Below are 20,338 nucleotides of genomic sequence, written 5' to 3' on the forward strand. Positions count from 1 at the left end.
AATGTGGAAGCAGAAGTAAAAGTAATGGTGGTGAGAGTGAGTCAGACAGAGCCCAGGGTCAGATTAGAGAAGGCGAACGGAGAAAGCACATCTGTCTGTGGCTGCAGATCATGGCAGGCCAGAGACACTAAGGAGCTTACAGTTTTAATCACAATGGAACACTATGGTCACAGTACAGTCTGGCATTACATAAACAGGCTGCTGCTGTCCACCGACAGCGCCACCGGACAGTCTGGACTGTAATCTGTCCAGACACACAGACTGACACCATTTCTTCTTATTTCTGACATTCCTCTGGTTGAGAAACTGTTTATTTCACAACATCAGCACAAACTTAGTGATTGGTGATCTGAAAGCAAAGCTTCTTTTCTAAATTCCTAAAGAGCAGCAGCAGATTGAGTTTTGGTCTGACCAGCAGGGACATTTTTTCCTCCTCTCACCATTCAAGAGAGGAGCAAAAAAAAAGTATAATCCTCCTAAGATGTGCACAAGCAGGCTGCGGGGTTCGTCGCTATTGTGTGCAGGTTTTACACGAGCAGGAGCCACAGAACAGGCGGGAAACCGGAGCAAGAAGATGCAGGGAGACAAGAGGGAGGATGAAGTGTGTCAGAGCAGTTGGCGTACCGTCAGAGGCGTTACCCCCTCATGCCCACCTGCTCACCCACCACCAGTCGTACCTCACATGGAGTGACACACTTTCTGCTTGGCTCAGAGCACCTCAGCTCTGCAGCCTGCTGCTGCATGTGTGTGTGTGTGTGTGTCCTTTACTGAATTCTTTGTCCTTCAGCTGAATCTGTCCAGACTACCTTCACACTAAACTCACACTAAGAAATTCGCACCAGGCTCTGCCATCGGTGCTGAACTCGCAGGGCTACTTATACGTTGTTACTTCAGTATCCGACGATGCTCGCGGTATTTTTCTTTCTTTAAAGCACAGATTTGCAAACCACAGCCAAATTAATATTTTTAAACTCAAATCTTGAGTTTCTGTAGAGGATCACAGAGCAGGGAGACAGTTTTGTCTACACAGATTAAGGAGTTTGTCTTATCACAGCCCAGCCAATAAAAGTATCCACCTGGATTTAACTAAGCAGACAGGTAGGAGCCTCCTATTGGATAATTACTGCATAGGCGATAGGTGAAAGACACATCTGGTGGTTGTAGAAAAGATGTTAGTCTATGTGAGAAGGGTCCGATCATTGGTATCAAGCAGAGAAAACATCAAAGGAGATGAAGAAATGACTAAAACTGGGTTAAGAACTGTCCAACGCTTTATTAAAACTGGTCTGAGTCCAGATGGACCCTGTTCCAGAGTGATGGTGCATCAGGGTAAGAAGAGAGGCAGATGAAGTGATGCACCCATCATGCCTAGTGCCTTCTGTACAAGCCTGTGGGGGCAGTGCTATGATCTGGGCTTGCTGCAGTTGGTCAGTTCTAGGTTCAGCAACAGGATGTGCACCAAGAATGAGGTCAGCTGACTACCTGAATATCCTGAATGACCAGGTTATTCCATCTTCCCTGAGGGCACGGACATATTCCCAGATGACAATGCCAGGATTCATCGGGCTCAGATAGTTGTAGCGAGATGAAGGTTCTCTGATTTGTGGCAACGGTCACATTTGCCCAGCTGGATCAAGCTGGGTCAAACAGTACTTTTTGAATCCACAGATTAACCCAAGGAGCCACGATGTCTGCTCAAGATCAGAACACCAGTATCTGCTGTTCCATTCCAGAAGGACACTTCAAGTCACGATGACAATAATTAGATTAATAATTAATAAACTCATTGATTTTATTACTGTTTAAATATAATCATCATAACATGATCACTTGGCTAATATAAAGGTATTTTAATGACATGAAATGGATTATTATGCTTTGGGTAAAATAATAATAATTATAACGATTAAAGATGTGTTTAGCAACAAGGTCAAGTTCACCCTATCCAGCTAACACAGAGTTCAGATAAGCAATAACTGCATCACATGTTTTTGACGCATGTTCAAGCTTTCTCCCGGAGAGAGTGGGAGTGGTCCTGAGAGCTTTTGGTAAAAACTAACCATCACAGATTCAAGTCCAGTTCTTGGACCAACACCACGAGGAAAGTGGAACGGCCGTGTCCTAACCTCCACCTGCTATTCTAGTCACGCCGACTAGAATAGCCAAAGAATAAACGGAACTGTAAACCAGCTAACGAAGACTCTACCAGAGTCATTGATTTCTGAAGTTAAGTTAAAGACGAGAACGTCCACCTGCCAAACGTTTGACAGTCGAGTGACACAAGAAGACATCTCAGGACCGATCTGGCAGTGCTAGAGGTTTTTCTACCAACCTCGTGCACCTGGACACTTCGGATCCAAAACGGGGGTCTTCTGATTGGGTGAGGTAGACCTCGACAGAATGTGTTTGATGCTGTTTCTCTCAAAATAACTCAGTTATCCGCAAAACATCATTTCCACCCAGAACGCTTTCATTCTCTCTGAAAGAAACCTTCTGAGAACTTCATTCACGCATCCAAAACTCACCATTCTCATTTTAGCTCCATTCACTCACAGGTTTGCTTTTAAACAAGTTTAATATCAAAACTGTTAAAGATTGTCATTAAAATTGCCATCCATGAATTGTCATTTTATAATTGTCGTTTCAAATCTTCCAGTTTAAAATTGTTAGTAAAAAAAACGTCTTCATTTTTAAACTTGCCTCATTATTGAAACGAAACACAGAAAAGGTAATAGTTCTGGTTATCTGAAAGCAAAGATCCTAGCTTCTGATTTAAAATAACTTTTGCTATTAAATGTAATTATCTAAATTAAACATTAATCTTTGGATTAAAATTAGATTAAACAGGTTGAAGTATGAACTTAGATCGATTTATAAGTATCCAGGATATTTATATGATATAAGCTTCATAGGTTAATCTGATTGGTCATTTTCGGAATCCCACTGAATAGCAACGGAGGTGATTCCAGTATGCAGATTTAACTCTACATAGTGAAAGAGTGGTTCAGGGAGCATGAGACATAATTTTCACACGTGGGTTGGCCACCAGAGTCCAGACCTTAACCCCACTGAGAATCTTTAGGATGTGCTGGAGAAGGCTTTGTGCCGCGGTCAGACTCTACCTTCACCAGTGCAAGATCTTGGTGGAACGTTAATGCCACACTGGATGGAAATAAATCTGGTGACGTTGCAGAAGCTTATCGAAACTACGCCACAGCGAATGTGAGTCATAATCAAAGCTAAAGGTGGTCCAACCAAAGATTAGAGGGTGTGACCTTTTTTGTATGTTGTTCTTGAGTTTCAAAATAAGGAATTAAATCTACAAATAAAATCATAACTGATTTGTTCCTTATTATAAAAAAGGCATTTGCTGCTAAACTGCTGCTAACTGAGTGTTTCTGTCCAGTTTGAAGAGGCTGAAGCTTTCTCCCAGAGGGTGGTGTCTATGGGGGAGGAAGCGGGGGAGTTTTTACCCCGGGCCTACCTGGCTCTGGGCCTCTGCTTCAGCCTACAAGCATCCAGGGGTGAGGATTCAGAAGGCTGAATAATTCAGAACATTTATGTTTTTACGGGTTCTTGAATAAGAAACTCTACAGTTTTACTTTGATCTTTTTATTTTTGCAGCAACTTTGAAAGCAGATCGAAATGAATTCAACAAAAGAGCCTTAAAAGCTTTGAACAAGTATGTCACCATTTATTTAAATCACCTTATTCTCCATCCTGATGCTTAGTTTGAACTTCAGCGTCCTTCTTCCTCTGGTCTACATGTGTTGAGTTGCTGCCGTTTTATTGGCTGATGAGATAATTGAGTTAACAAGCAATCAAACGGGTGTACCTAATAAAGTGGCCAGCAACTCAGCCTGTAAAAACAAGTTCAAATTTGCAAAAACATCATTATGTTAGGACAAAATCTTACAGGAGAGATTTGTGTGTTCCTGCAACATTTGTGCCACCTCGTGTCACCTTGTACCGACAAAAGTGGGCCAAAATCCTCGCGAGACGTTTCTGTCTCAGTCAGGCTTCTTCTCTCACCGCTGCTCTCTCAGATTTGCATCCTGGCAAGCTGCTGCTGAAGGAAACGGGTCGGTCTCGCAAAGATTGATTCAGTCACTTCATAAAATCAATGATTAAATCGAACATGAGACGTTTCAGACAGACATGGTGAGGAAAAAATGTATGCATGATTTACTCTGATGCCAAAAAACACCAACGAAGCAGCAGCAGCTCAGGAGGTAGAGCAGGTTGTCCTGTAGTCGGAAGGTTGTAGGTTTGATCACAGCTCCTGCCAGAGAATGCTGTCGTTGTGTCCTTGGGCAAGACACTTAACCCACCTTGCCTGCTGGTGGTGGTCGGAGGGACCGGTGGCGCCGGGGCTCGGCAGTCTCGCTTCTGACAGTGCGCCGCAGGGCAGCTGTGGTTACATCGTAGCTCATCCCCAGCAGTGTGTGAATGACTGTTTGTGTTGTGTAGCGCCTTGGGGGGGTGTAGAACCCTATACAAATACAGGCCCTTTACCATCTTTACAACAAAATAACATTTAGCAGAGGTGGAGCCAAATATGGTGTAGAAATGCACTAAAACATAACTGTAGACAAACTTTTACTTTTGTTTACATATTTATCTCTCAGGCCACACCTAGCCGGGTTTGGTTAATTCGTACATCCTCTCCCACTCGTCTATGAAATCCAGAGCATTATTAAAGCACATTCACGCCAAGCCTGTAGGTGGCAGTAGTTCCCCAAGTTGTCTACATCTTTGCTGAGAAACGTTCTTTGGTTGTGGGATAATCAGGTTGCGGGCGATAACCGGCCTTTGCCTGTGGTCTTCCACAGAGCAGTGATTGAGTTTATGCAGGGTATCCGCGGGTCCTTAAAAAGTCTTAAATTTACTTTTCCAAATTTAAGGCCTTGAAAATCCTTAACAATGACAAACAATCCTTAAATACTGTTTCCAAAGGTCTTAAATTACCAAAGACCCAATAAACTAGATTATTTTATTTCTATGACATTTTCGTGAATTTCTAGTTAGTCTTCAGCATTTTTTGTGTACGATGTTGGCGTAAGCAGAACCGTACACATTCAGTTGGTTGTGAAAGGGGACTATTTTTAGATGAGCACATTAGCTGGTTAAGCTAGTGGGAGCTTGCGCCATGGAGAAGTGCAAGTTTAATGGTAAATGGATGGTTAATCCCACATTCGCGATGTGGTTAGCACCGGTTCCAGGCAATAGCTGGAAATTATAGCTTAAATTTAATTTAAAAAATAGCTTAAATTTGGATCTGGATCGAAAGGAGTCAGTTGAGGTGGTTTGGGCATCTGGTCAGGATGCCTCCTGGACGCCTCCCTGGGGAGGTGTTTCGGGCATGTCCTGCCGGCAGGAGGCCCCCGGGTCGACCCAGGACATGTTGGAGAGGTTACATCTCCAATCTGGTCCGGGAACGCCTTGGGGTCCTGCCGGAGGAACTGGTGGAGGTGGCCGGGGAGAGCACGGTCTGGTGCTCCCTAGTTGGTATGCTGCCCCGTGACCCAAACCCGGATAAGCGGAGGAAGACGACAACGAGCTTAAATTTGGTCAAAGTGGCCTTAAAAAAGGTCTTAAAAAGTTTTAAATTTGGCTCCCTTAAACCTGCAGATACCCTGTTTATAAAACAGGTGGGTGGTAACACAGGTCGTACCTGTGATGTCAGAGGGGTTTTTCTGCTGTGGGCAGTAACGGTGTGAAACCTAAAGTCCAGTTTTTCTATGTCCAGAAGCAAATGTTGACAGTGGAGAATGTGCTAATCACTTCGGTCGGAGTTTTTAACAGAATCGGCTTTGGTGCCGTAACTAAATTTCTTTGTTTGGTGGAAAACCCATCTATGTGTGTGCAGGCGCTTAGAAGGACCTGACTCTAAACAAACCTTCAATTTCACAAAACGCTGTTGCACTTTGTAAAGAGTTATTTAGTTTATGACTCATGTATTTCAACATGTTTTGACACAAATTGAGATTTATTTGTTACTCCGTCTCAGAGCTCACTCATTAGACCCCCATGATGCTCAGATCTCCATGTACCTGGCTCTCCAGCTGGCCCTTGTACGCCAGGTATGAGCAGACAAACAGTGATATATTTGAGTTTTTACCCCCGTTAAACATCTTGTATCGTTCCAGGTACCAGCGGCCATGGAGGCCCTGCAGGAGGCGTTATCTCTTCAGGCCGATGACTTAAACTCCCTCCACCTGCTGACCCTGCTGCTGAGCGCGCAGAAGCATCACCGTCACGCCCTGGACATCCTGGACCTGGCCCTCAGCCAGCATCCCGACAACTTCAAGTAAAGCACCAGAAAAGAGTCTGAAATGAGGAGATGTGTCTTTAAAGATGCTGCTGAGAGCCTGTTAGATTAGGTCCAGCGAGGCTGTGTCATTCCAGTTGTCCTCTCCCGTCTCTCCGAGGGGATAGAGTGTCTCCGCTTAGCTACGGTAGATGTCACAGACCCCACGCCTTATTTAGACGTGCCAGAGTGGAAGTCTGCATTGCGGTAGCAGTCGTTCCCCCCCCCTCTTCACCCTTACCCTTTTTCACTCTGCAGCTCTGACCTCAGACCTGGTTGTACTTCAGTGGCTAAACTCGTCCAAGACATCCTGACACATGGACGCACCTTCCTGCTGCCAAAGCAGCTGGATTACTTACTATAAACTCCACTTTTCAGGAGCAAATTGGGATTAAAACCATAAAGACTAAAAGCTGTTTTTTTGGTGTGTGTGTGTGTGTGTGTGTGTGTGTGTGTGTGTGTGTGTGTGTGTGTTCACAGATTTAGTTTACATTTTTGCTTAACCTTTATTCTGGTTTAATCTGCATTTTAGGAGGTCAAATAGCTCATAAAACACATTCTAGTTACCCATCAGCTAAAAAAAAATGAACACCAAAATTAGTACCGAAGCATGTTGCATCATCTCCCCGTTATTCTTCTTCTGGGTTTCAAAGCACAGAAAATGATTTCGTAATGCAGCCATATGGGGTCAGTGTTGGCCTCCAGAGCCTCGGCTCAAACAGATGGGTGATGATAAAATATGGGAAGGGGAAAGCAACATGAAATAAAAAGATGAAATAACAAAGAGGCTGACAGGAGGAAGCAGAGAGAGAGAGCGGGTGGGTGGGTGCTTTTATAATTACACAAGCGCTCCGAGCTGCTGGAAGATGAAAGCTGCGCTAACGTCTGTAAGGATGCACAATCACAGACTCGGAGACACTTATTTACGCCTCCTCAGTGGGGACACTTGACCATTTTGACCCATTTAAGAGCTGTCTTCTGGGCTCAGCCAACCACGTCGCTCGCTGTGCCAGGAATCCCTTATCACCGTGGTAACCATGCAGGCTTACAGGTGGAGTAGATAGCATCGTTTGTTGTGTCTGATTGGAGTCATGACTCAGTCAAAAACATTAAGAGTTTAACCTCCATTTGTATTTGGAGTTTGCTGAAGCAGGTTTTTGCCACCGTGCAGTTTTCTTCTAGACGCTTTTTTGGTCTTTTTGTGTCAGGTAAGCATTTCTATGGTGACCCAGATGGTTCAACTGAACACAAGTTACAACATACCAGAACCTACAGAGTGAGTTCTAATAGGACAAAAGAAAGTAGAAGAGCTGACATAAAACGCCATGAATCAGAAGTCGATGCTAAAACAGAAGTTATGCTAACAACTTCATTACAGCCGCATTTGGTAACGTAGGCCTTCACAGAGGGGTTGTAAGACCAATGACCAGGTCTCGTTTACATAATTGACATAATTAAAGGGATACTAAGCAGTTTTGCTTGCTTTTAGCAGCCCCTAGTGGCCTTTATTAATTATCTGTGGTCAAAGCAAAGTGAAATTTATCTTCTCGCTGTGTGTTCCTTTTTTTAACACCTTAATCTAACAGCTGAAACGTCTCCTCAGACTTCACTAGTTACTGTCTACAGGAGCGATTCATCACTAAATTAAGCAAATCAGCTGAGTTCATGATCTAAAACCTGCAGGAAACATGCTGAACCAGACTGTAGCGCCAGGTATGTCAGCTCAATTTTTCACCAGTCTGAAGCTGCTAATGTGGTATTCTTGCCATAGAGGGCAGTGGGGTTCTGAGTGACTTTCCATTAACCTTGTAAGGAAAAATGGATTTAAAAATATCAAAAAGTTACCTAGTATCCCTTTAAGATATTAGCATGACCTTCATTTCTGCTCAAGTTCCGGTGTTACAACAAAATCTTTTACCCATCAGAATTTGTGACTGAAGGGGGCGATAGCGTGCATTTCTCTGCATGTATGTCTTAAAAGACAAGTCAGGTGAAGAGCATTTACATAGACTGTGTCACTACTGATACATCTCAGATTTGTAAGCTTCAGGGTTTCTGTGGACGCTGAATTACCATCGCACTATACGATAAATATGTAATGAAATATTTGGGCTATGAAGCTGAACGTTGTTGCACACTCTCGCCCCCTGCAGTCAGATGCTGATGGGAGACAGATTTTTATTAATTTTTTTCTGTCATAGGTTCTATCATCTTATTGTGGCTTTTAGTGGTGTTTATTGGTAACACACCAGTGATATGATATATATATATATATATATATATATATATATATATATATATATATATATATATATATATATATATATATATATATATTATATATATATTAGTGATGCACCAAAGTGAAAATTTTGAGCCGATACCAATATCCGATATTAAGATCACTGTTATGGTCGATATCCAATATGTGCCTATATCGATATACTGACATTGCTTCTAAAATCAGCAGATATTGTATAGAATAAAAATGATTAAAGCTGAATTTACATTATGTACACACAACACACACATTTATGCTTCTGAGATGATTACAATCACTGTCACATGACTAAATTAAAACACATCAGCCCCCTCACCCTCTGAAACTGATAAACAAATGGAGACAAGATGGAAAAAATATTGATTGTTAATATCGGCCGGTTTTTTGTAATTTTTAATTTTCGGACCGATACCGATATTGATATCCCTATATATATATATATATATATATATATATATATATCAGTACAAGTGAGATGATGTGGTATTTCCTGATAATAAAAGATATTAGCCACTTTTAAGGCTAGATTTTTATTGCAAAACGCTTCCAGGACACATCCAGTGTTATTACAATATTTTGTAATGACAGAATGAAGGTAGTAAAAACTGCTGCCACCTAATAGTCCGTTTCAACTGCACCACACAAAAGAAATATAATAAATATTTGGTTGTAGAGTCTCAATTGGAAGTCTATACATTGATTAAAAATATCAATTTATTATCGTAACATATTGCGATATATGTCTGTGTTTTCCTACATTGGTGGCTTTTTAAACCTTCTGGGCCACCGTATGTTTCGGATCAGCAAATAAATAAATAATTACCATAAAATTATCCGAACCAAGCTGCCCAATGTGAAAAAGGCTTTACACCCCAAAACAACACTCGGTTTCAGCACGCCAGCTCTGGTTTTGCCTCTTTTAAAAGGACCACATAAATGAAATGATGGGTAATAAACAGTGTTGGGAGTAACGCCTTTTAAGTATAACGGCGTTCTTTATTAGGTAACAGAATAATCTAATTAATTACTTTTCCCATTGTTGCAACGCCGTTAAGGTTGGTTTATGCTTGACGCGTCCGCGAGGTCCGCACGGCTCCGCGCGGAAAAGTTGCATCATTTTGCGTCATTTTAACAACCACGCCCCTCCACCGCGTCTCCGCACGGCCCAAGATTTCCGCAACGCGCACCTCGGAAAATTTCTAACCACGCGGACGGACGGATGCGGAAAAACATGGCGGACCGGCACGGCAGAGGTTCGTAAATACAGACATTTGTATGATTCAGCTCTCAGAGATCACAGTGATCAACATATTGTTAATAATTCTTGGAGAGAAATAGCTCGCACTGTCGGAAAAGACGAGAACGCTGTTAAAAATGCTGAAATACCATGTTGTAAACAGTGATTTCTACTTCTACTATGGTGTAGTGTTGGATGCATGCTGTAGAGCTCCATGCTGCCCCGTTCAGTTTGGGAGAATATTGGCTCACCGCAGAGACGAGCCGCACAAACCATAAACGCTGCGAGTTGTGAAGCGCGTTCTAGCCGCGAGCCGCATCACCGCGCGGAAAGTGAATGCGTCAAGCATAAACCAAGCTTTACCGTTGCTGGGGACGGAAGGTTGTGCGTTACTATGTGCTTGTCGAACATCGAGCAACAGTGTGAGGCTTTCTGACCGCCACACTTCAGCTGCAGCCAGGGAGAGAGGTGTCGGTAACGCACTTACAAACACGATGATGATTGGACGGGTGGGTGGAGACTGTCACACCCTGTCCTGTCTCCCCATTCTGTTCAGTCATGTGTCTCTGTTAATTGCTCCCACCTGCCTCTCATTTTCCAATCACCCAAGCTCCCAACCCTCATGTATTTAAACCCTCTCAGTTCTGTGTGTTTTGTCGGTTCATTGCTTCAGTGTCCAGCATGTTTTTATATTTAACCTTACTAAAACTTTTGTGTCTGACTGTCTGCCTGCCTGCCTGCCTTCCTCACCCTCATGTGGATCCTTGTCTCTGCTCACCTCGCCCACACACCGTGACAGAATGAACCGACCACCTAAAGGATCCAGCGGGGAGGTTCTCCCCTGGGAGTACCTGCTCCAATTTCTCACCTCGAACCACCAGCCGGCTTCTCCTCCTCCGGCGTCGCCTTGCCGCAGACGCCGCCGCCGAACCCCGACCTCGGCGATCCTCTCCACCCTCCCGGAGTAAGATTGGGGGTTGGACTGGGAGACGTCGAGAGCTAGACTGCTCCTGCTATGTAGGCACCAGACTGGCTGTGTGCTCCCCCGGAGTTGGCCCACGGCATTGGGAAGGATGCCGGGTCCCACCGTCACCCTCTGTCCCGGGACGGAACCACGGGCTCACCGCTACCCCGGCTCGGCACGCCAGCTTGGACCCACCCCCAGTCAGATCAGCAGCCCCGTCTCCGGTCCAGTCAGCACCAGTCAGATCAGCGGCCCCGTCTCCGGTCCAGTCAGCACCTCCTTCATCTGCAGGCGGAGGGACCACGCCTACAGCCCATCAGACGGAGCTCGCCGGCATCCAAGCCGGCATCAGCCTCCAGGAGTTCCAGCTGGACGCCCTATCCTCCCCGTATCTCCAGGAGAAGGTTTCTGTCCAGCCAGCGGCCCCGCCTCCGGTCCAGTCAGCATCTCCCTCGTCTCCAGGCCAAAGGACCGAGCCTGCAGCCCATCCAACAGAGCTCGCCAGCCTCCGAGCTGAGCTGGTCCAACTCCGTCAGATCTTCAGTCCCCAGGAGTGCCAGGTGGACAATCTAGTTTCCCCGCGTTACCGGTTTCCGGCTCCACCAGGTCCCGCACCACCAGTCCAGTCAGAGCCCGGTCCCGCACCACCAGTCCAGTCAGCGCCAGGTCCCGTGCCACCAGTCCAGTTATCAGAGCCCAGTCCGGCGGCACCAGCCAAGGAAGCGGTCCCGTCTGCAGCGGCTCCGCCTCCCCTCCAGAAGTTGACGGTCCAGAAGTCGACGGTCCAGAAGTCGGCGGACCAGAAGTCGACGGTCCAGAAGTCGATGGACGAGAAGTTGACTGTCCAGAAGTCGACGGTCCAGAGGTCGACGGTCCAGAAGTCGACACCTCCGGACCAGAAATCGATGCCTCCGGTCCAGAAGTCGACGCCTCCAGTCCAGAAGTCGACGGTCCAGAAGTTGATGGTCAAGAGGTCGACGGTCCAGAAGTCGATGCCTCCAGCCCAGAAGTCGACGCCTCCAGTCCAGAAGTCGATGCCTCCAGTCCAGAAGTCGACGCCTCCTCCAGCCCAGAAGTCGACATCTCCTCAGAAGTCAGCATCTCCTCCAGTCCAGAAGTCAACGTCTCCTTCAGTCCAGAAGTCGACGTCTCCTCCAGCCCAGAAGTCGACGTCTCCTCCAGCCCAGAAGTCGACGTCTCCTCAGAAGTCGGCATCTCCTCCAGTGCAGAAGTCGAGGTCTCCTTCAGTCCAGAAGTCGACGTCTCCTCCAGTCCAGAAGTCGATGTCTCCTCCAGTCCAGAGGTCGACGTCTCCACCAGTCCAGAAGTCAACGTCTCCTCCAGTCCAGAAGTCGACGTCTCCTCCAGTCCAGAATTCGACGTTTCCTTCAGTCCAGAAGTCGACGTCTCCTCCAGTCCAGAAGTCGACGTCTCCTCCAGTCCAGAAGTCGACGTCTCCTCCAGTCCAGAAGTCGACGTCTCCCCCAGTCCAGAGGTCGACATCTCCTCCAGTCCAGAAGTCGACGTCTCCTCCAGTCCAGAAGTCGACGTCGTCCCCTCCAGTTCAGAGGTCGACGTTGTCTCCTCCAGTCCAGAAGTCAACGAGACCACGTCCGGCGTCTCGACCTGCCGAGACTACCCCTGCAGCGGCTCTGCCTCCGGTCACCTCCGGTCCTGCCCTCGCTAGGCGCGAGCCTCCCAGAGCCTATCGCCGTCTCCTCCTCTGCCCCAGACGCAGGCCCCCCAGAGCCCGTCGCGTCTCCTTCTCTGCCCCAGACGCAGACCCCCCAGACCCCGTCGCCGTCTCCTCCTCTGCCTCAGACGCAGGCCCCCTAGAGCCCATCGCTGTCTCCTCCTCTGCCCCAGACGCAGGCCCCCGGACTCTACTGGTCCCTGCCTCATCTCCACCGGTCTCTCGGTTCCTCTCGGCCCTGCTTCCTGGCCCCCCTCCTCCTGCCCTGCTCTGTGTTCCTGTGGGCATCTGGAATCTGCCCTTTGGGGGTGGGGGTGGGGGGGTGGGGGGTGGGGGGTGGGGACTGTCACACTCTGTCCTTCCTCCCCATTCTGTTCAGTCATGTGTCTCTGTTAATTGCTCCCACCTGCCTCTCGTTTTCAAATCACCCAAGCTCCCAGCCCTCATGCATTTAAACCCTCTCAGTTATGTGTTTTGTCGGTTCATTGTTTCAGTGTCCAGCGTGTTTTTATATTAAACCTTACTAAAACGTTCGTGTCTGTCTGTCTGCCTGCCCGCTTTCCTCACCCGCATGTGGATCCTTCTCTCCGCTCACCTCACCCACACGCCGTGACAGAGACCCTCAGTGTTCTCACTGTCTCCATCAGTGCATGCTGTGGACACAACAGAGCAGTGATGGGTGTCAATAATTTTTTCTGTAACAAGCAAACTAATTAATTACCGTCTTCTTTTATCAAAACGTTGTTTCTGTTAAGCAGTGCTGTGTGTTGAAGCTGTCATCAGCTGATCAGGAGCTAAAGAGGCGGATGTTTTCATCTAAGTGCATCACGGCCCGTGAAGAACGAGGAAGATGTGATGAATAGTTACAGCTGCAGACCCGCAGATTCGCTGCTGCAGGTGTGGATCTGCAGCCGTGCCGTTCTTGGCGTGACAGCGGGAAGTCCCGTAGGTCCGCTCACCTGTTCACTGCTCAGACGCTACGATCTTCTACCTTCCTAGATCGTCCAGCTGTAACCTGTTTCTGATCATGACTTTAGTCCCGCTGTAGCACTGATGCATCAGTCTCAGACGTCATGGAGCTCAGGTGTTATTAGAACTACCTGTGTGTGTTTACCACCCAGCTTCAGCTGTTCTGTGTTTGGGTCTGACCCAAGTTAGTAAATGTAAGTCCTCCATCAGGCTTGTGCCTCTTCTAGTTTCATGTTAAAGGATTTTATTTATTTATTTATTTAACCATTACTAGATTACCAGCAACAGAAATGCTGCTAAAAACACACAATTATGTGAAGCTGGAAAAATTAGAATACTGTGCAAAATTACATTCATTTCTGTAATTTAAATAGACTGAGAGATCACTTAAAGGCCCAGGAACCTTTACAGGTGTTTCTATTTGCAATTTTAAATTTTAGCTTATTGGGGTCTTGTTAAATATCACACAGTGACCTTTTAATAGTCTAGATTAGTGTAATGTTCCTATTAGTAGTTCCTTCTGTTAAGTGCTTATTTATTTAAATTATGCAGGTTTATAAAAACATTTGGACATACATTTTATTATGTTCCAGTCATTAGTCATTTATATTTGACTATTGTAGTAATTTACAGTAAATTAAGTAAGCCATTTTTCTAGCATTCTTTAATGAAAAAAGTAACTAAGTAGTTATTTTCTTGGTAATTAGTTACTTATATAATCTCGTAACTCAGTTAGTAACTAAGTTACTTTTTTGGCAAAGTAATCAGTAACTATAACTAATTACCTTTTTAAAGTAGCGTTCCCAACACTGGTAATAAAAGCTAAACAGTAACGGCCACCAGCTGGTTAACATGCAGCATGTAGCTGTTAAAGAGCTACATATTAGCTTCCAGTGTCTTGGGAAGAGCTAAAACCAGAAGGAAAATTCATTCAGTCAGCAGCTCTGATTTAAGCTAGTATGCTAACACTAGCTGGCTAGATGTTCCATAAAAGGCTCACATCCTTTAACTGTTAGTGAAACATCCTTATAAACCAAAACTGAAGCGGTCATCTTTATGCAAATGATTATAAAAGTGAAGAACAACAATAACAGGGCAATAAACTAAGCTGGCAGGAAAACAGCTAAGGTTGTTAGCCAGCCTGTTGTAGCCTGTAGTGAATGGGGTTTTTGTGTGAAACGTTTATTTTTTCCCGAAGTTTCCAGGAATGATCTAATTATAGGCTTGTGTTAGTCAGCTGTGCTGCTGTTAAACATGCCTAACAGCATGTTAGCACCAAAGATCTTTAGTGGTTTCAACACTGACACGTTCGAGTTTTTGTCATGATCATTCCCGGATCTCTGTGTTTTCCTGTCTCCCTGCAGCAGCGGTAATCTAGCTGATAAATTCCACCTGTGCTGCCCCCTATTTAAGCACCTGGCTCCTGCTGCTCAGTGCGAGATCATCCGCTGCCCTGTCACAGTCCTTCGAGCGTTTGAACCTGTCTGCCTGCCTGTTTATTATTGATCTCTGCCTGCCTGACCACGGAGCCTGTCTGCCTGCCTGTTGCCCGACCTCAGTCTGTCTGACTTGCCTCAGTTCCAGCCTGAATCTGAGTACTCACCTTCATCGGCATCCCTCACCGCTGAGCACCGCTGCTGTTTTCAGAAGGTCAGTCACTTCAGATTAAGACATCTGAATCATCTCCCTCGCTGACTGTTTTCTGTCTCCCAGGCCACGCCACCCATAACCGACTCCAGCTGGTCCCGATCACTTTAACAAGTCCTTAAATAAACTTTTTGTGTTTGGCTGTTGTTGTATCTGGCTGATCGTCACTAGGTCTGACCGTGACAGTACGATCTCGCCATTTAACATGGATCCGCAGCCAAGCACTGAATGGTGTAATAAGGTAGAGGGTTCTATCACGGCTCTGGAGTGCAGCATTCATGAAATTGTTCAGGGAATGGCTAACCTTAAATCTATTCACTCCACCAGCAGCACCGCTGCTTCTTCTCCTAAAGGACTTCCGGTTGACCCTATTTGGGAGCCCAAGTTGCCTCCTCTTGAGCGGTTTGCCGGAGAACCGGAACAATGCAGCCCCTTTTTGACTCAGTGCTCCCTTACATTTGAGCTGCAGCCATTGTCCTTCCCCTCCGAGCGGTCCAAAGTAGCCTACACTATCTCTCTCCTGTCAGGTCAAGCCAGGCAGTGGGGAAGAGCTGCCTGGGAGAGTAATGCTGCTATCTGTGGGTCATTTCAAGAATTCTCAGAAGAATTAAAAAGAGTCTTTCATCCAGTTCACCCTGAACGAGAGGCAGCTGGGGTTTGTTCTCCCTCAAACAGGGGGCGAGACCAGTAACGGAATATATTATAGACTTTCATGCTCTAACGTCCAGTAGTTGCTGGAATGATGATGCGTTATTTGATGCATTTTATCAAGGACTGTCTGAACGAATCAAGGATTAGTTGGCGGCCGGAGATCCGCCTAGGTCACACCAAGCCCTGGAACAACTGGCTACTCGCATTGACCTACGACTCAGGGAATGGAGGAGAGAGAGACTGAGTTATGTTCCCCTCTGTGAAACCACCCCTAAGACCTCAGGTCCCCTGGTAGGAACCGAACCACTCACACTGAGGGAGGAGCCCATGCAGATTGGGTGGACCAGACCGTCGGTTCAGGAGAGACAACGTCGTCTCAGTAAGGGCCTATGTTTTTATTGTGGGGAGGTTGGTCATCATGCAGCTGGGTGCCCGTTAAAAGGCCAGACTCATTAAGGGAGATAGGGGCCTTACTGAGTCCTATATCATGTTCTGATAAAAAAAAACAGGAGGCTGTCTGATACGTTTTATTGACTCCCCCAAGACCTCGGAGATTAGAGCTTTCATCGGAGACCAAGGTGAGCCCCCTGAATGAGACTATGTATCCTGATCTGTCCCGAGTACCAGAGGTATATCACAACCTGGCTGAGGTGTTCAGCAAGGCCAAGGCCACCTCGCTTTTAACACCCCATCTGGCCATTATGAGTACCTTGTCATGCTATTTGGGTTCTGCAACGCTCCAGCGGTTTTTCAAGCCTTGGTCAACGAGGTCCTTTGGGACTTCCTCAACAGGTCAGTCTTCGTCTACCTGGATGACTTTTGATTTTTTCTAAGGATCTGTCAAGCCATGTCAAGCATGTCAGAGAGGTAATCATCCGTCTACTCCAGAATCAACTATATGTCAAGGCAGAGAAATGCGTATTCCACCAGACTACAGTGACCTTCCTGGGAGCAGTCATTTCCCCTGGAAAGATCGGAATGGACCCCGCTAAGGTCAGCGCTGTCTTGAATTGGCCCAAGCCAACCAATGTCAAGGACCTCCAATGTTTCCTGGGGTTTGCTAACTTTTACTGTCATTTTATCAGGAACTATAGCTCTGTTGCAGTTCCCCTCCACCAGTTGACCTCAGGCAAATATCAATTTGTTTGGACAACTGAGGCCAAAGAGGCCTTTTGCAAGCTAAAAGCATTGTTTACATCTGCCCCGATTCTTCGCATCCCTAACCCCAACAATGCCTTTGTAGTGGAGGTGGACGCTTCCAACACTGGAGTGGGGGCCATCCTGTCGCAAAGATTCGAGGATGATCTCTTGCATCCCTGCGCCCTCTTCTCTTGATGGCTCTCTGTATCTGAAAAGAATTATGATGTGGGAGACAGAGAACTGTTCGCTATTAAGTCAGTACTGGAGCAGTGGAGACATTGGTTGGAGGGGTTGCCTCAACCATTTGGGGAATGGACTGACCACAAGAACCTGGAGTACCTTAAGGGGCTAAGAGACTAAACCCTCGACAAGCTCGGTGGGCTCTGTTTTTTGGCAGGTTTGATTTCACATTGTCCTATCGTCCTGGGAGCAAGAATCTGAAGCTGGACACCCTCTCGAGAAGGAGAAGAAGAAGAAGAAGAAGAAGAAGAAGAAGAAGAAGAAGATATCATTTATATAGCGCCTCTCAAGATAAAATTCACAAGGCGCTTCACAAAAACAAAAAATGTAAAAATATAAAAAAGCATTTAGAAAATGTTTACAAATATATTTAAAATGTGTAAAAATAGACAATTGTGATTTAAAAAAATGTTGAGAAAGAGAGAGATAATTGGAAATAGGGAAATTAGTGGATCCTGAGGAAGGTGGAATAGGTGGGGAGAGCAGAATAAAGAGAGAGTGGTGGAGAAGGTCATACAAAAGCCAGCTTGAACAAGTGAGTCTTCAGCTGCTTTTTGAAGGAGACCACTGAGTCCACTGATCTCAGGCTCGGGGGGAGAGAGTTCCAGAGTCTGGGGGGCCACAGCAGCAAATGAACTGTCACCTTTGGTCTTTAGCCTGGTGCGTTGCACAACCAGTAGGCTTTGATCACTGGACCTCAGAGACCTGCTGGGGGTGTAGGGACTAAGAAGATCACCAATGTAAGATGGTTCTTGTCCATGTAAGGCCCTATAGACCAGAACCAGGATCTTGAAATGAACCCTGAAGTTGACTGGCAGCCAGTGAAGCTGGAGGAGAAGCGGGGTGATGTGGGTGTATTTGGAGGACTTGGTCAGAAGCCGAGCACAGGCATTCTGAACCACCTGTAGACGGTTAAGGGAGGTTCTGCTCAGACACGTGAAAAGAGAGTTACAGTAGTCTAAGCGTGAGGAGATGACGGTGTGGACAACTGTCTCAAGTTCAGAGCGGGACAGAATGGGACTCAGCTTAGCAATGTTCCTGAGATGGAAGAAGGAAGAGCGAACAAGAGAACTGACATGAGAATCCAGGGTGAGAGCTGGGTCAAAGGTCACGCCAAGATTCCTGACAGTCGGTTTGGTGTGAGAAGCAAGCTGACCAAGAGAGTCTCTGACTTTGGGAACCAGCTTGTCTGGGGCACAGATAAGGATCTCAGTCTTATCTTCATTCAGCTGAAGAAAGCTCCCAGCCATCCAGGTTTTGATAGAGTCTAAGCAGGTGTGTAACAGCTGCAGCTTAGACATCTCATGGGGCTTGAAGGAGATGTACAGTTGGATGTCATCTGCATAAAGATGGTAGGAGATTCCTTTGAAGGAGCTCAGGATTTGCTGAAGAGGAAGCAGATAGAGGAGGAATAGCAGAGGCCCCAGCACAGAACCTTGTGGGACACCATGGGTAAGAGAGGTGGTGGAGGACCTAAACTTGGAGATGGCCACAGAAAAGGAGCACTCAGAGAGATAAGAGGAGAACCACTCCAGAGCAGATCCTGATAGGCCTACCCAGTCTCTCAGCCTCTCCAGTAGCAGGTGATGGTCAACAGTGTCAAAGGCTGCAGTCAGGTCCAGCAGGACCAGAACAGAACGGTCCCCTGCATCACTGTGAGTCAGAAGGTCATTAGAGACCCTAAGAAGAGTTGTTTCAGTAGAATGAGCTCTACGAAAACCTGACTGGAAGCTATCGTAGATGTTATGTTCATCAAGAGCAGCTGTGAGTTGTTTAGCCACAACCTTTTTGAAGATCTTGGAGATGAGCAGAAGTTTAGAGATGGGTCTGAAGCTGCTATGGAGAGAGGGGTCGAGACTCAGTTTTTTTAAGAAGCGGGTGGATTACAGTGTTCTTAAAGTAATCAGGGACCTGACCAGAAACCAGAGAAGCATTAATTATAGAGAGCACGCTGGGACCGATGGACTGAAAAGCACTTTTAAAAAAAGATGAGGGTAAGATGTGGAGGGGGCATGCAGAGGTCTTCATAGAGTTAACTAGTTTGGTTAACTCAGGCAAAGAAACAAGAGCAAAGCTATCTAGGATGATGGGCCTGGTTGGAGTCAGCAGAGGCGGCGATAAGGCTGAAGGAGAGATGCTAGATCTAACCTTATTGACTTTGTCCACAAAGACAGACAGAAAGTCCTCACAGTCTGTAACAGAGTGGATGGAGGCTGTAGGATTGGCAGGAGAGACGATGCTGCTGATGATGTTAAACAGCACCTTGGGGTTCCCTTTGCTCTGGGACACCAGGTTGGAGAAATAAGAAACCCTTGCATCTCTGACTGCAGGGTTAAAGGATGTCAGAAGATCCTTTAGGTGCAGCAGATGGACGTGGAGATGGGTTTTCTTCCACAAACACTCAATTTTTCTGCATTGGCACTTCAGGCTGCAAAGGCTGTCATTAAACCTGGGAATAGGGTTCACTGCAGGAACTGATCTGGTTCTGACAGGACAGATGTTGTCCAGAATGGAGAGGCAGTGCTCGTTAAACTGAGAAGTTAAGGAATCTGGGTCGTATCAGAAGAACAGGGTGGATCAAAAGCAGCAGAAAAATTGCTAGCTGTGCTCTCATTAAGAAAACGAGAACTAACCATACGGCGAGCAGGAGGTGGGGACGCAGAAACTGACAAGTTCAAGAAAATGCAATGGTGATCTGAAATATAAACGTCCTCAGGACCAACACTGTCAGCATTTAGACTCAGGGTAAAAACAAGGTCTAGAGTGTGCCCCCTGGAGTGTGTGGGGCCAGAAACATGCTGGGTAAAGCCGAAGAAGTCCATAAGGCTGGAGAAATTCATGGCAAAGTGATCAGAGGGATCATCAACGTGGATGTTAAAGTAACCAACAATCACCAGTCTGGACAGCTTCACAGTGGAGGATAGAAAGTCACTGAACTCCTGAAGCAAAGAACTGTTTGGACCAGGTGGACGATAAACCACAGCACAGTAGATCTGGTTCTTACGCCCGACTTTAATCAGCTGCAGTTCAAAGGAAGCAAAGTGACCATAGGTTGTAGAGCTACATGGAAGATGGTCTCTGAAAACAACAGCTGGGCCTCCACCACGACCAGAACCCCGAGGCTGGCTAAGAAAAGAATAACCACTCGGGCAGAGTTCAATCAGACCAGAATAATCAGATGTTTGCTGCCAAACTTCAGTCAGAAA

At 46.3% G+C, this 20,338-nt stretch overlaps 1 protein-coding gene across 4 annotated transcripts in view; it reads left to right on the forward strand.

Annotated features, from left to right (window-relative positions):
• Positions 1-20,338, forward strand: part of ttc7a (tetratricopeptide repeat domain 7A) — an 89,077-nt gene that overhangs the window by 40,075 nt on the left and 28,664 nt on the right. For all 4 annotated transcript variants that reach the window (XM_054749923.2, XM_054749922.2, XM_054749921.2 and 1 more), the window contains 4 exons: positions 3,407-3,524; positions 3,625-3,682; positions 6,011-6,083; positions 6,150-6,310. In XM_054749923.2, coding sequence (XP_054605898.2) covers positions 3,407-3,524; positions 3,625-3,682; positions 6,011-6,083; positions 6,150-6,310 — 410 coding nt within the window. The remainder of the gene's footprint in view (positions 1-3,406; positions 3,525-3,624; positions 3,683-6,010; positions 6,084-6,149; positions 6,311-20,338) is intronic.

The sequence above is a fragment of the Nothobranchius furzeri genome, chromosome 12 (genome assembly GCF_043380555.1).
Source record: "Nothobranchius furzeri strain GRZ-AD chromosome 12, NfurGRZ-RIMD1, whole genome shotgun sequence".
Lineage (NCBI taxonomy): Eukaryota > Metazoa > Chordata > Actinopteri > Cyprinodontiformes > Nothobranchiidae > Nothobranchius > Nothobranchius furzeri.